Below are 15337 nucleotides of genomic sequence, written 5' to 3' on the forward strand. Positions count from 1 at the left end.
CCCAAGGACTCTTTTAGATTTTCTACATTTATTTTTAATGCTTGATACAAGGGTGATTCTGGGGTTTAAACTAATGCCCATAAAAATGTATGATGGGCAAACTATGAGGAAATAGAAATACTTTTGCTGAATGCAAAAGTGCACTTATTTTAAGGTTGGGACTTTTTATATCCACTTTATCTGAGAAAAGAGCATTCAAATTTTTTACATTTAGATACAGAAAGTTCTGCTTGAACATCTGCTTGATTATTCTATGATATGCTGTGTATAAATATTTTACATTCTACATGTGGGGATAAGTTATAAAAAAAAAAAAAAACAGTGATCAAATTGTAGCATATGGGAAGATGCTACTGATGAACTGTGTAATGCGCTGTGCTATGCAATTTGTGTAGCACTTACTAGATGCTAACAGGAAAATCACAGCAAGCTGTGTTACAGTGTAAGGGTAAGCCTCTAGCAATGTCATGTTTATAACTTGGCTGGGTTATGATGTCAAAAACTGTCAACGAAGTTGGCACCTAGTACTATGTACTGTGCTGCTGTACTGTTGTTGTGTGTTCTGATTATATGCCTTTTAAGCTGAAAAGAGTGGTGTAGATCTGTTGAAAAGAGAGTTAAGATACAAAGTGATGAAAGAATGACTAGAACTATTCTGATTACAATTTCATACAATAGAGATGGTAATTCACCCATTTGGCCCTATTTATTGGACCCAATACCCTGCACTGTTTCATTTGAAAGAAGGCTTCTACCCAATGACATACACGTTTCCGCCAAATGATAAAAAATAATGGCAAGATAGTTGTGGTGAGAACATTAAGAATATTAGTCGGCACTAGACACACAGGCTGGAATAAGTGCTAGCTGTAGAAAAACAGGCTTTTCTCCTCTCTAAGAGAGATTTATTTTTATAGTATTCTATATAGTATTCTTATCTACTTGTACTAGCATGAAGTAAGTTACTCTGGACAAGAAGGTCTACCAAATTCTGTAAAAGTAATGGAGTCTAGAAATCATTGTTTGTACTGCTGTATCTGCCATTTTGAAATTAGCAGAGTTTTATACTACCTTAGGACCGTAGACAGCCTGGTATTCAGTGTGTCGATGCTTGACTGCATGCAGTGTCAGGTGTGCTTCTTCTAAGACCCCCAACCCCAATGTCATATGACTTGTGGAACATTCCAATTATTTCAGGGGTGAGGGGAGAATTTCTTCAGGTAACAGAGTCGAATAAACGAAAATGTAAAATTTTCAGAACCTATAATGGATGACTCGTGGGAAATGAGGTTCTTTAGCATGAGATGTACAAAATGGATTCACACATTAAAGTTAAATTTGTGTGTAATGATTATATTTTTAAGTAAAGTGTACTAATAATAGACTGGAGCAGGCAAATTTTCTAACTGCTGTAGATTTTTTTTTAGGATATTTTAAGTTGTTGTGAAGGAGGAACACTTTACCTATGTTTAAAATGTCTTTTAGCTTTATGTGACATACAGTGGATATAAAAAGTCTACACACCCCTGTTAAAATGGCAAGTTTTGTAATGGAAAAATTTAAACTAAGATAAATCATGTCAGAACTTTTCCCACCCTCAATATGAAATTACAACTTATTAAAATTAAGTGGAAAAACAATCAGAAACATTTTAGGGAAAACTAGGAAAAATAAAAAACTTACAATAACTTGGTTGCATAAGTGTGCAAGCCTTTTATAACCGGGGATGTGGCTGTGTTCAGAATTAACCAATCTCATGTACAAAAGTAATTATCATACAAATGTCATCAATGAAATTATTCTAATTAACCCCAAATAAAGATCAGCTGTTTATGTATGATTTTTTTCCACATCTTCTTGGTTTCATCTGACTGCAGAAGCCATGGGCTGCAAAGAGCTTACAAAGCATGTACGGTATCTCACTTGTCAAAAGGAATCGATCAGGAGAGGGGTATAAAAGAATTTCCAAAATGTAGCATGGAACACCGTGAAGGCCATCATATATAATACTTCCATAATTCCAAAAAGTTTGTTTGGTGCAAAAAAGCACATCACCAAAAAAAACCCATACCCATGGTAAAGCATGGTGGTGGCAGCATCGTGTTTTACAGCTGCTTTTCTTCAGCCAGAACTGGGGCTTTTGTCAAGGTGGAGGGGATCATGAATAACTACAAGTACCAGTCGATTTTAGTGCAAAACCTTCAAGTGTCTGCTAGTAAGCTAAAGATGAAAAGGAATTTCACCTTTCAGCACAACACTGACACAAAGCATTCATGCAAATCAACAAAGGAAAGGCCTGAATCCAACTACAAATCTTTTGGGTGACCTGAAACAGGCTGTGCACAGGAGATGCCCTTACAATTTGATGGATTTAGAATGTTTTTGTGCAAGATGTGTCAAGATGTGCCACACTGATAGACTGAGAGGTGTAATAGAATCAAAAGGTGCTTCAACAAAATAGTATAAGTTTAGGAGTGTGCACACTTATGCAACTAGGTTACTGTTATAGTTGTTATTGTTTATTGTGTTATATATGTCTAAATGTTATGTCAGTTGCTCACAAATGGCACCTTAATCATGGAATCCCACAATTGCCTAAAGTGTGGGAGTTTTTATTTTCAGCCATTTGACTTGATTAGTGTCTGAAATACAGGTTTAAATGTAGGACTTAAAATATATTTTTAACAATAACATACTAAGAAATGATTCCATAATCTTTCAACAAGTGGTGCTGAGTCAAAGTGGCTCCATACAAAACACAACAGTCATGGAGGGCTGTAATATGTACACCAGGTCAACTAAAATAATCTCATAAATAAGTTAACTGGACAAAACATTTGATGTATGCACTGACAGCAGTACCTTTAAGTAAAATATAGTACAATACAAGGTGTCCCAAAAGTCTCCATACACAGAGGACTATGTTGCCAGCACGTTGGTCATGCCTTCGTCAGTGGATGTTCCTTGACGTCCACTTCTCAATTGGTCCACAACTCTTTTTGAATTGGTTAATAAGTTTGACAACAGTGTCGTGAGTGCTGTGCTTGCCATGTTTCCTGTTAAAAGTCCATCTCAACCTTGTGACAACTTCCCGATCCAGCCATGAGAATGATTTCAGTACGTTCTTCTTTTGTGAAAGGCATTCAAAGGCTATCTGAAAAAAATCAATATAATAAATATCTATATAATATAAACTAAGTTTGAAAAATTTTAAGACCTTTTGCAAAAATGGTTAATTTCCCCTACATATGGAGACTTTTTGGACACCCTGTAGTGTACACACATGAATGAATGTAACAGCATAAAAGCAAATGGTCAAATGTTAGCCAGATTCTGAGGTTGACTTTTGTCTTTCATGTCCAAGCAGAACACAATACTGACACGTTCCAGGATGACATTTGTACGGTGCATGAAGCGAAATCTTGAGTCACCTGTACAATGAGCATGACAGAATACTGGGACACTTTTGGAATCTCTGACTCTCAATCCCACTGAAATGTGTTGGAATCATTTAGAACAGCAAGTGCAACACCGAAAGAGGCCACAAACTCAAGCTGAATTGCATCCAGTCAGAGGAAGTCTGGGCTCAAACTGGCAGAAACTCAGAAGCTCAATAAATCTTTACCTGACAGCACTAGGGGAAGAAATGACAACAGATTGTGTATGGGGAGCTTGTGCTGCTTAATGAAAAATATTCATTACCATAAAACAATCCCCCTCATTTCAAACAGATACAAAATGGATTTTGGACACCCGGCATTTGACTTTCTCTGTAAAATAATTTCAAATAAACTTTATTTATGCATAAACTGAATCAGAACTTTCAATCTTATTACACATACAACAGAAAAAGACAGAAAAAAATACCTTCCACTCTTCAAGGTACCATCTTCAGTCAATCTGTTTCGAACAAATACTGTACAATGCGATGAGTTCAGCATTTCAGTGTGCCTTCAGAATACAGTGGTTGGTTGTTTTTTTCCTGTTTCTGCCTCAAAATACAGTGCATCACTCAATGTATTCAGTTTTTTTCGAGGAATGCATTGTACAGGTTAAAAGATAAAAAAGAGACAGCAAAAAAGTAACAGTAGGAAGGACAACAGATACACAAGTCATTTCCTTCAAGAGTCTTTTTGATAAAGGAAAAAGGCATCTTAAGGCTTATGCTGAATTAGATGGACTTTTCTCAGGAAGTAGAAAGGCCCAAAGAGTAAAGTACAGCTCTCATGTTGACCTTTTTTTTATTCAAACTGAACAAAAACACTGTTATTCATAACTATCATCCACGAAAGACTATTTCTACTAAGAAAACATGTTGAAAGAAAAAAAAGACAAGAAAAAGAAACACAGCAAGAAGCTCAAGACGCTTAGTTCCCCTCGAATTCTGCCTTTCAGTGATTTTTTTTTTTTTAATTTAGAGTTTAGAGAACATCTAAATTTCCTAGCGAGTGTCCACCAGCTGTCTAATATTCACATCCTTAGTGTTTCTTTGCAACTGATTCTGGAATGTAATATGATATCGGGTCAACATCCATAACCAACTGCATTAACCTGTAATAACTGCTACTAGTCAACATGTCTTCATTTATGCATCAATGAGATTTTATACACCTGCACAGCTCGTGAGAGAGCAGCAGAGTTCCTGAGAGGCCTGCCAATGTAGCAGGTGGTGAACAAATGGGTTGAATGCTGGCAATGCAAGAGAGGGGTGAGAGGAAAAAAAAAAGTTTCCTTTACACATTTTTTTTTCAATTCTCCTCAATGAGAGTAATGTCTAATTCTGTACAATCCCTCTCAAAAACACTTTGCTGTCCTCCATCACGTGACGAGTCTGCCTCTTCCCTCTCCTCCTCTTCCTCTTCCTCATCACTTTCACTCAGTGGTCCAATACTTGTCCTTCCTAAACCTTCAGCGGGTGAACATGACCCTCTGAAGTCTCCAAAAAAAGGTTCGAGGCCCATGCAGAGGTCACCTCCGCAGGCGAGTCTACCACGGTCCAAACAGCTGAGGGGATCTGTGCTTCGGGTCTGACAAGGGAAAAAAAAAAAGATTAAGTAAGAACACTAAGAACACTGCTGTTGCCGTGGCTGAAACAAGCAACCCTACTAACATCAGTTTAAAATAAAAAATAAAAGATTCAGCCTAATCTGCAACTACAAACTGACCAGAACATCCAGCCATCTATCCATTTTCCATACCGCTTATTCTGCACAGGGTCATGGGTGAGCTTGAAGCCAATCAAGGACTTTGGGGCACAAGGCGGGGGACACCCAACCCATCGCAGGCACATTCACACACTACGGACAATATGGAAATGCCAATCAGCCTACAGCACATGTCTTTGGACAGGGGAGGAAACTGAAGTACCCAGTGGAAGCCCGTGAAGAACATGCAAGATCTGTGCACTCAGGGCAGAGGCGGGATTCGAAGCCCCAACCACAGAGGTTTTAATACCAAATAAGATACTTTCAATAACAATTTTGTGGATTTTTATGTAGTATTCTACTACTAGTGCAGATCACTAGTCACCACCCGACAACCTCTAGAAAATCCCTCTTCTTTCATGGGTAAAATAATGTAATGAAAAACTGACAGGCCCTCAGCCAGCTTTAACAAATGCCAGCTTTAGCTTTGTTCTAATACAACAATAAGATTGCTCATATAAAGAGAAAATAAAAAGCTACCTGTGTCATTTTTGCAAAGTCTAGCACAGGCCGTGCACATGGTCTGTCCGGGTCCCTGCGACGCTTCAGGCCAGGCTTGAGCAGGAGGAGGTCACATGGCTGAGAGTGACAGCGTGGAAGTTGAGGAGGAAGAGCGCGGCGCACGGAAGATGGAGTGCTGCATGCGGAGGACGGCGAGGCGGGCACGGCTGGAGGATGGGACGCAGGCTGTAGGGGCACCTGGGGTGGAGGAAGGAAGTGTGCGGCGGCTTCGCGGATGAGCACGGGAGAGAGCGAGAAGCGTCGCTGTGGAGGAGGAGGGGGGTGAAGAGGAGACGGAGAGGAAGAGCACGAGGAAGCAGAAGGGAAGAAGCAACAACAGGCGCCACCTCCAGCTGCGTCACTCGGGTCCCAGGGGAAACTCCATGGCAGAGGGGAATCTGGGGAAAGGGCCAAGCTGAAGAAAGTGGGGCTCGAGGAAGAATGCAGAGAGGAATTAAGAGAGGAACTGGGGGCACGCAGCGGACATGGCCCCCCCGCGCCCCCTCCACTGTGGCATCGGCGGTTCACTGGTGTCCAGACCTTGGAGGCACTTGGCCGCCAGGTGTACCGGCAGCGTGAGAGGTCCTCCGGCACAGACAGCGAACGACAGTGGCGTTTGGGGGGTGGCGGGGGGGGAGGCGGAGGCCCGGGAAAAGACAGGTCCGTCACAGAGGTGCTCGGGGCGAGCGGGCGATTCAGGTTGTCCCCCTCCGGCAGGTGGGAAGCAGAAGATCCCAGAGGCACAGGGCCGGGGGGGAAGCTGGAACTCAGCACGCCCTGCACACCAGAATTTGAGGAAGGGCAGAGTTGCCAATAACTGCTTTCTGTGGAAGAAAAAAAAAAGTTTTATCCTCACCAATCACAGTGCTGGTGTTGCATGTCCCTCTCACAAAGCTTTTATTAGAATATCCTGATTTTCCTGATTTCATTTGCACCAATGTGTTAAATCTGCTCAAATGCCAGGGCAGGTTGGAAGCGGGGCAATTCCCAGACATAGAAATATTTTTTATTTTAATGCAAGTGGTCAGATATGAAGCTTGTGGGACAAACATATTAACAATAATATTCAGTAAAACTCACCAGGCATCAATCCATCTGTGGACCAGCAGGTTTCAGCATGGCTGTGACGATCATGCAGAGGCTGAAATTTAAAAAAAATATATTATTAAGAAAGGAAGGATCCATGTGCTTTTGTGTTTAAGAGCAGTACTAAATTAAATCTAAAACAAACTTTACCAGCTGCTGTCGTTAATGCTAAAGCTATGGATTAGTAGCACCATAGCTCAGCATATTTGAAGCTCCAAAGTGAAACTGATGAGCAACTGAGAGAATCACATAGCAATGGACTTCTCTTCAGCATCTCCTCAGAGAACGGATCTCCAACCAGTTTTACACGGTCATGAGTTCGCCATCAACTGGGAAAACAGGAGAGGCAGGATCATTCCCTGCTCAGAGACAGATTAGAACCAAGGCTGTGTTCACACAGCAGGAAAAATCAGAAAATCGCTCAGGTTTACACTGAATAATTTTCAGATTTCATGGCACTGTGACCAAAGACAACTGAAGACTAAGTTCAGGAGGTGAGAATTTTTTTAAAATTAAAAATCTTGATTGTGAGAGCTGCTACGACAATAAAAGCCGCCACTAGGAGGATGGCCTATGATTACATGAAAATCACAGGATAGATACAAATATGGTAGTGGCAATAGTGAAATGTAAATGAAACTAAATTTTTTTAAATTTCTGTTTATAGCACTCCATTTTCTACAAGAGACCAGATCGAACAGGTTGATGACCTAAGCAGAATGTAGTAATACTAGTGAATAGCGGGTCTAGCATAAAAGGATCATCATATAATGTGACATCTGTTATAGAATTTTTGTTCATTGTTTCTGGGTCTTTTATTATTATTATTATTATTATTATTATTATTATCTCACAGTAATAATTTCTGTCACTGACAGAAATGTGCATTTAATGCATTTTTTTAGGGTCCTTGACATAAAAATCCACCCCCTCTTGCACACCCAAATGGCCCGAACAGTTTCCTGTATATACTCACTACATAGGGTAGAACACAATAGCACTGTAGAACCTACATAGTGTGCACCATATGTCCACATTTGAGATCCAGCCACATTATTATTACGGGGCCAAGCACTGAAGGTGCGTAGGCACCCTATTGTTATTCTCCCTTTTCGTCATCTTCTTCGTCTTCTTGTTGTTAGGATGTCTATGGCAGCCCATAGAACCGTCTGGTAAAAAGTTGTGAAATTTGGCACACTGATTGGGGAGGGTCTAGGGAACATTCTGACCAAATTTGGGCTTCCAAGGCTTTAGCACCACCACAAGGTAAAATTTGGAAGTAGTTTATGGTCATAAATTTGTGTCCAAAATTTAAGTCATTTAAATTGCAAGGAGAATTTTTTTTTTCAGGTCAGAGCAATAGCAATCACAACCACAGGTTAAAGTAGCAACAGACAACACCACAGGTCATGGCAGTAGCAGCAGTAGCAATGCTGTCTGTGAATGTGTGGCTCACTGAGTCTGAGTGCTGAGTATTAACCTTTTTTTTTTAAAATTACAAGTTGATTGCATAAGTATTCACCCCCCTACTGCTTTGATCATTAGTTCTGGTACAACCAGTTTTCATCTGATGTCACATAATTAGTGTAATGTAGTGTACCTGTATGCAATTAAAGGGTCATGTAATGGCAACATAAATACACCTCTCCTAAAGGCTCCAGATTTTGTGAGAGAACATACCTAAACAGCATCGGGAAGAGCAAAGATCTCTCAAAACAATTCAATGCTCTAGCAGTAATTATCAATCAAGGTTTGGTTATTTAAAAAATAAGTAAAATAAACAGGGGTGAATATTTATGCAATCAAGTTTTTCTTTGTCAAGAACTTTCCAAACTATATTGATCTCCACTTCAACACTAATGGCTGTTTGTGTTGATTCATCGGAATCAGGTCAATTTCAGTTCCATATAATAACATTAAAAAATGTTTCATATATCAAAAGGGGGTGATATTTTATAAACGTACATTAAATGAAGGTAAACAATCAAGAATTCTTACTTTGAAGAAAAAGAAATGGTATTCAAACTAGGGTGCAACAATGAATCGATAAAATCGATTATGAAAACCGTTGTTAAAAGTGTGCGACCTCTAAGTCAGGAGAGCATTTTTTTATTAAATGCCACGAAGAAGAGTGTAACCTACCAACTTTACAAAGCGGAGCTTGTGTAGCATGGAAGCACAATAGTGATGAACGAGCACAAACTTGTGTTTATATCCAAAATGCTCCACTGTGCAAGGGGTTGGGGAAACTGGTGCGAGTTGCTTAAAAGGTTTAGTTTCCTTCCAGTTTATTGCCATTATATGCTGTATTTGCACAGTGCAGTTCTTCTGTCGTTTATTATAACGAAAGTGATCTATTTGTAATGAGGCCACATTGCTCCTCACTCGCAGGGTAAACAGTGGGAGTTCTAGTAATGTCTAATTAAAACACTACAATCAAAAGTAAACATAAGTAAAATAATTTGCTATAGGCAGGGAGTAACAGAAACCACAAGGCGCAGTGAAAGAGATTTTAGAATAAATATTTAACACTGCAGTTTAATTAACAGTGTTTTTTGTGCATCCATTAAAAAAAAAAATGCATATATAACATTTATTTATTGGTAGTCAAAGTTTGTCCCCCAATCCGATTAATCAAAAAAAAATTAAATCTTGTTAGTTGCAGCCCTAATTCAAACAGTAAAATTTGTTCTGATATCCCATCATGGATTATTTTTACATAAAGGCCAGTGATTGTTCTGAATATATTTAGCACATACAACACACAAGATGGAAGAGAGAGGTGTACAACACATTTACTACCAGTTAATAAAGGTTTCCAACGTTCTCCCCAAAGTCTTCAAAAGGTGCCGTTTTGGACTACCCCAAGCCCACGTAAAACACTTATGGAAATCCCACTGAACTGAAAGCAACACATGATTAAACTGGTCATTATGTTTTCTCTAATATTTCATAGCTGAATTCATGGTTTACATTTTAGCAGTTACACACTTTCAATCCTAGCACCAAAAGCACTCTTTAGTACTGTCAAATAGGGTTCTAGCTGTGTCACGACTAGTCATGATGTTACCTCACTACTGTATTTTTCAAAATACCAATTAAAATGCATTTCCTTCTATTACTGCCTACTCTTTGTTTGTTTGTTTATTTTTTTTAACCCGATCAAGTTAGTTGCTCCATTGATTCTTATCTCTTTTGCATCTAGCTGCGACTCCTAAAAAATTTTGAGACCCCCTTGATCAGGAGTTACGGGATGTGGCGGCACTGAAAACACTTTTGTGTAACCCACTACTGCTGTAAACATGTCACACTGCAACTTTACCCTCCATCGCTATAAAATACACTGAACATGGCATTCATTGCTGACTAAAATTAAACAAATGCATTCTCTCCCTGTGCTTAGGAGGTTTCATCCGGGTACTCTGGTTTCCTCCCCAGGCTGACCGTCATTTCCAAATTGTATAAAGTGTGTGAATGGGTGTGTGAACTTGTGTACGATTGAACCCTGCAATGAGTTCCCTCGGATAGGCTCCAGGCTCCCCCGCGACCCTGTGTAGGATAAGCGGAATGGAAAATGGATGTGCAAAGTGACTTTTGTATAAAAATTTCATATTGTTCTTCCCCCCTCCATTTTCACTACCAGCTTGAGTGTTTTCTAATGGTCTATTAATATCATGATACTGTGAATTTTCATACTAGGTTATCCCAGAGTAAGAAATTTTAAACCATTTTAAAAAAACCCTCCTGCCCAAAAAAAATAAATAAATAAATAAAAATTTTAAAAAATTAAAAAAGCTATTTATATATTCAACTTTAATTTAACATGAGCAGGCCATTTCGATGAGTGTGGAAATACGAGTGATGATGTCTGTGGGCCTACCCTGTAACCTTTTTCTCCTTCAATCTCTAGCTAACTTTGAGACTCTTGGGAAATGAAAAGAACATGTCCCCTCATCTTCAACAGAGACTGTGACTATGTGACCACGTACGTTAGTGGTCAACCGGTTGATCGCTTTTGCCGATTAATAGGCACCGATAATTGATTGCTGCCAAAAATCCACACTAATAGTTTTTCCCGGTTGCGTCCATTGCGGGAGCAGCTGAGAAGGGTTTAGAGGCGAAATAAAAACTAGTGCAGGCAAATTGTCATTTTATCTGGTGTTTTTTTTTTTTTTTTAAATTCATTTTCAATGTCTCTACTTTTATTTGTTATTCGGGGTGTTTCTTTTTGGTTCCGTTTGGATGTATACATATTTTATTTACTTTAATATTTATTAACACTTATTTCATTTTAAAAAGTACAGTACATTTTCATGGTACAGTCAGTATTGTTTATTTTTGTAATAAAGTTCAGCAATATTTTTACTTTGAGTGTTGTGTTCTCATTCAATATCAATTTTTAAAACTATGAATTTTTAATGTTGATTAATCTGTCATCAGTAGGCACTACCCTACTTAGTTATCGTTATTGGTAAAATCCAGTAATTGGTCATCCTCTAATGTACATGTCTTTTATTCCACCACATTGTTGCTCCTGTTGTGATTTTCTGACAGTCTAACTGGTCAGGACAAGTTGCATGTCTAGAAAACCAGATTGAATAAAACCGCATACAAGATGGCAAATATCTGAATGTAAGGGGAGTTATATTTCTCTGGGATTCCCCCCCCCCCCCCCCAAATCTTCTAAAATTGTTCCCTCTCAAATTGAATATGCTACAATCCTAGCCTGTCTAAACATAGCCATAGAGCCAAACCTAGAGAGGGTACCACAGCTGAGTGGTTTGAAAGATCTTCTTTGATACGACAAACACAAGAGACCTCTCAATATTTTTGCTCATTTTTATATTAAAAGCATTTTTTTATAAAAAAAAAAAAAAAAAAAAAAAAAAAAAGCAACAAAAAAAATCAAATCAGATAATCAGCTCGGAAAAAAAGTCCAAACCCTATAATTAACTGCTAATAAACCGGAAGTGACGGAGGTGTACAAAGAACCCAGTCAAATGGCAGCCTGCCTGGACAGTCATCTTGATAGATGGTCTAGAGGGGGAACTCTGTACATTTAAACATGATTAAGTCATTTGAAAATGACATTTAAAAAAAAAATAAAGACGTGTTTCCTGTTGTATTCCCCCTCACACATGCGTGTCTAGGCATTACCAGTGATTTATTTAGCTAGGCTAGCTAGTGACAATACTGCGGTCAAAGCCATGTCCCGGTTTATGCTGCCAAAATGAGTATCCATCGAAGGCATCCGTATTATAACAAGACACCCATTCATTTGTGCGATTTCGTTACGTTAGCTGGTCTAGAATATACAACGCAAATCTAACAATAGCGAGCTAAACCAGGCTCGTCCATTTCCGTGTGATATCGGTCACACAGCTATGCACATAAATAGACCGTGGATTCACAGCCAAGTGCCTATCGGGATGGTAATAAATATGGCTGACCAATAATAACGTTATAGTGTAAATATATATACACAGTATATTGGTGTGCCATGTTTATCTGATATATGAACAACAAGCTAGACGAGATAGCCTAGAAATGACACGCTTGGGATGAAGGGTAATTTTAGTTGGCAAACTGGAGGAGAAAGGGATGAGTACTGGGTTGATCAGGCTGCCTAGAAAGCAGCAGACGCACAGGCACAGGCCCAGTCAGTCCAGCCATTCAGCCAAGGCTAGTTATCTGCCAAAGCAAAAGGTGTCTCCCAAATAATGCAGGGAATACATACTCCGAGAATAACAGCAGAGCAACAATGACCTGCAGGCGCAAAAGAATCATTTCTTTAATATTTATAAATAAATAAATAAATAAATAAAACGTGCATCTGTGTGTATTGTGTATGAAACCGATTGATTTCAACTGCACAATAACACACAAATTATAACCCATTTATTTTCTCTGACTTACCTTGCCACCATTCGAGTGCAGATCAGCATGTTTCACCAGGCTCCGTAGATCAATAAGGGCTATTATTGCTTACACGAGCTCCAACAATTCAGACACAACAGCCTCGCTAGCTAACCAATACCCATGGCGTAACGCTGGTGAGCTATTGTGAATTGCCGTCCTCTTTATGCAAACAAGCCGCTAGAATAACGTGAAGGATTCGGCGCATATGACCGGGGGATTTCACAGATCTCCGAGTCGGATTTCAACATTTGTCCCTTTCGCCACTGCTAGTGAAAACAGCCAGAAAACGGTTGTAGAAATTCACTAGTGTGTATCCGCAGAGGCGAGAGCTGCCCCCCTCCCCGCCCCCGCTGAAGCGCGCGCGGCCACGCGAACGCACGCTCGCACATGTCATCCATTTCTACTGACATTATTAACCTGTGTATAAAAATGTTTTGGTCAAATTCGTTTACTGGATCGTTTTGAATTACACACGCGTTTTATATTTACAGTCAATTGAATTATTGGCACCTTTCATGGAAATGAGTAAAATATCTAGGTCATAAAGTGAATAGGCAAAGCACGTGAAGGATAAAACGCTTGGGGGCGTACTGTTACAGAAAATTAATCAACAACAACGGGGTGGTGTGATATTGGCTAATGCCAAGATGACTCACTGTTACCACATGGATATGGATTATTTTCCTATAATGGTATATCCCAAAGATAACAAAAAAATAATAATAAATAATACAAGGATACTTCCCTAGCTACCTAAGCCAAAAACAGAGACAAAATGACCCTCTCCCAAAAAAAAATTGGCAGCCACACCCCTACTGCTGGTGAACCAAGTGAATCATATATACAGTGGTGAAGAATATACATAAACAGATACAGGGACAACCAAACTCAAAAAAAAAAAAAAAAGGGCAAGAGTGAAAACCAGACCACCAGTCAGAATACAGAATTTTGATAGCCACAAGGGCAAGCAACATGAACCAAACACTCTCCTAGCAACAGATCACACCATTCTCACTCCTCTTCCTCTTTAAATATGGCCACCATTTAGTGATGTCATCAGGGGAGGCAGGAGCAAGGCAGGCCAGGGCAGGGTGGAAACTCTGGGAGGGAGTTCGGACCTATACACAAAATATGGAACAGCTCACGGGGGGGGGGGAATATATATTCCCATCCCAAAGATGGCAGGATGTAACACTTAATAAAAAATAAAATGGCACATGGTGGGCAGGCCATGGCAGCTTAGTGGCTAGCATGCTTGCCTTGCACATACAGGGTCAGGGGCTTGAATCCTGCCTCCACCCTGCGTGCACAGATCCCACCTGCCCTCCCCTGCTTCAGGGGCGTCCTCCGGGTACTCCGGTTTCTCCTCCCAGTCCAAAGACATGTGTTGTAATCTACTTGGCATCTCTAAATTGTCTGTAGTGTGAGATTGTGTGTGTGCGCTCCCGCCGATGGGTTGGCACTGTGTCCAGGGTGTCTCCCATCTCCTGCCCAGAGTTTCCTGGGATAGGCTACCTTGCTACCCTGTGTAGGATGAGCAGTATGGAAATGGATGGATGGCACATCATACTTTTGTCCATTTGTAATTACAATAGTTTCATGTTGCTTAACAGTCATTCAGCCACTCTTTCTCTCTCCAAGTTAACAAGAGATAGACAGAGAGAATTTTATTTATTTATATATATATATATATATATATATATATATATATATATATATATATATATATATATATATATATATATATATATATATATACACACACAGTTATGGAAAGTGCAAACTTGACTGTCCTGAAGAAGTCATGCTTGCAGAAAACATACTGACCATCACAAAAGACTTCTTCCATAGATGTGTTTACACATTTAACACCACATATTTGACCTGTTTATTAATAGTCTTAGATTATATAGACCATCTTCCAAACAAGTCCCTGTGAGAATTGTTACTGGAGAAATGATCTATTACAATAAGCAAATTAGTAAAACCTGTGAATTTCAGCCAGAACTGCTGTCCAAGTTGCTCTTATAGAAAATTAATCAACTAAACAGAATCAAGAATGCAACAAACACTTGACACAGACAGACTGCTACCACCCATAGTAAGGGTCAACTCACTGCAAAAAAACACATTGTGTCCCTGCCTCCATTTCTGTGTTGATCTGACAGAAGAAACAAGGCTTTCCAGTAAAATAGCCACATTCACAAAGCCATCAATACTTACAAGAGCCACTGAGTGGACAACCAGGAAAGTTGTCCTAAACCAAATGGTTTCCCATGGAATCTTAAATTGTGGAATAGGGCCATTTGTTTAAATGTTGGTGAAACAGAGGTTGGGTTTTGGGTGCATGACCAGCCTGCCTGAACCAAACAAACAAACCCCACACCATAAATGAGCCAGTATATTTAACAGTAGGTTTAGGGACTTATGCCTTGTATTACAGATTGTTTTCCACCAAGCTACCAAACATGCACACACAATGGTATATGGGTGTTTTTTTTTTTTTTTTTTTTTTAAAGAGGGGAAAATATGTTTCTCTCTATATTTCCCCACCACCCACACAGTGTAAACCATATGTAATGTTTAAATTTTGCCCATTCTTTTGAAGGGTGTGGATAATACTGGTA

At 39.4% G+C, this 15337-nt stretch overlaps 1 protein-coding gene across 4 annotated transcripts; it reads right to left on the reverse strand.

Moving 5' to 3' along the window:
• Positions 1-3759: 3759 nt before the first annotated feature.
• Positions 3760-13052, reverse strand: fam53c (family with sequence similarity 53 member C). 4 transcript variants are annotated; one of them, XM_047161689.2, is made up of 6 exons: positions 12708-13052; positions 12529-12557; positions 6942-7120; positions 6786-6846; positions 5685-6529; positions 3760-5027 (listed from the first exon to the last, which is right to left on the reverse strand). In XM_047161689.2, exons 4-6 carry the CDS (start codon positions 6790-6792, stop codon positions 4749-4751), a joined length of 1131 nt encoding a protein of 376 aa, XP_047017645.1. In that variant the 5' UTR covers positions 6793-6846; positions 6942-7120; positions 12529-12557; positions 12708-13052; the 3' UTR covers positions 3760-4748. The 4 variants fall into 4 exon arrangements, with proteins under 4 accessions (XP_047017645.1, XP_017348751.1, XP_017348752.1 ...); XM_017493262.3 differs by lacking the exon at positions 12529-12557; XM_017493263.3 differs by lacking the exon at positions 12529-12557 and having other exon boundaries at positions 6942-7177.
• Positions 13053-15337: the final 2285 nt, after the last annotated feature.

The sequence above is a fragment of the Ictalurus punctatus genome, chromosome 18 (assembly GCF_001660625.3).
Source record: "Ictalurus punctatus breed USDA103 chromosome 18, Coco_2.0, whole genome shotgun sequence".
In the NCBI taxonomy this organism is placed as follows: Eukaryota; Metazoa; Chordata; class Actinopteri; order Siluriformes; family Ictaluridae; genus Ictalurus; species Ictalurus punctatus.

Excerpts from the sequence above, each read along its gene's own strand:
- fam53c (XM_017493262.3), bottom strand. Across the intron at positions 5,028-5,684 it reads ACTTTGCAAAAATGACACAG|ACCCGAAGCACAGATCCCCT; the intron begins GTAGCTTTTTAT and ends TTCCCTTGTCAG.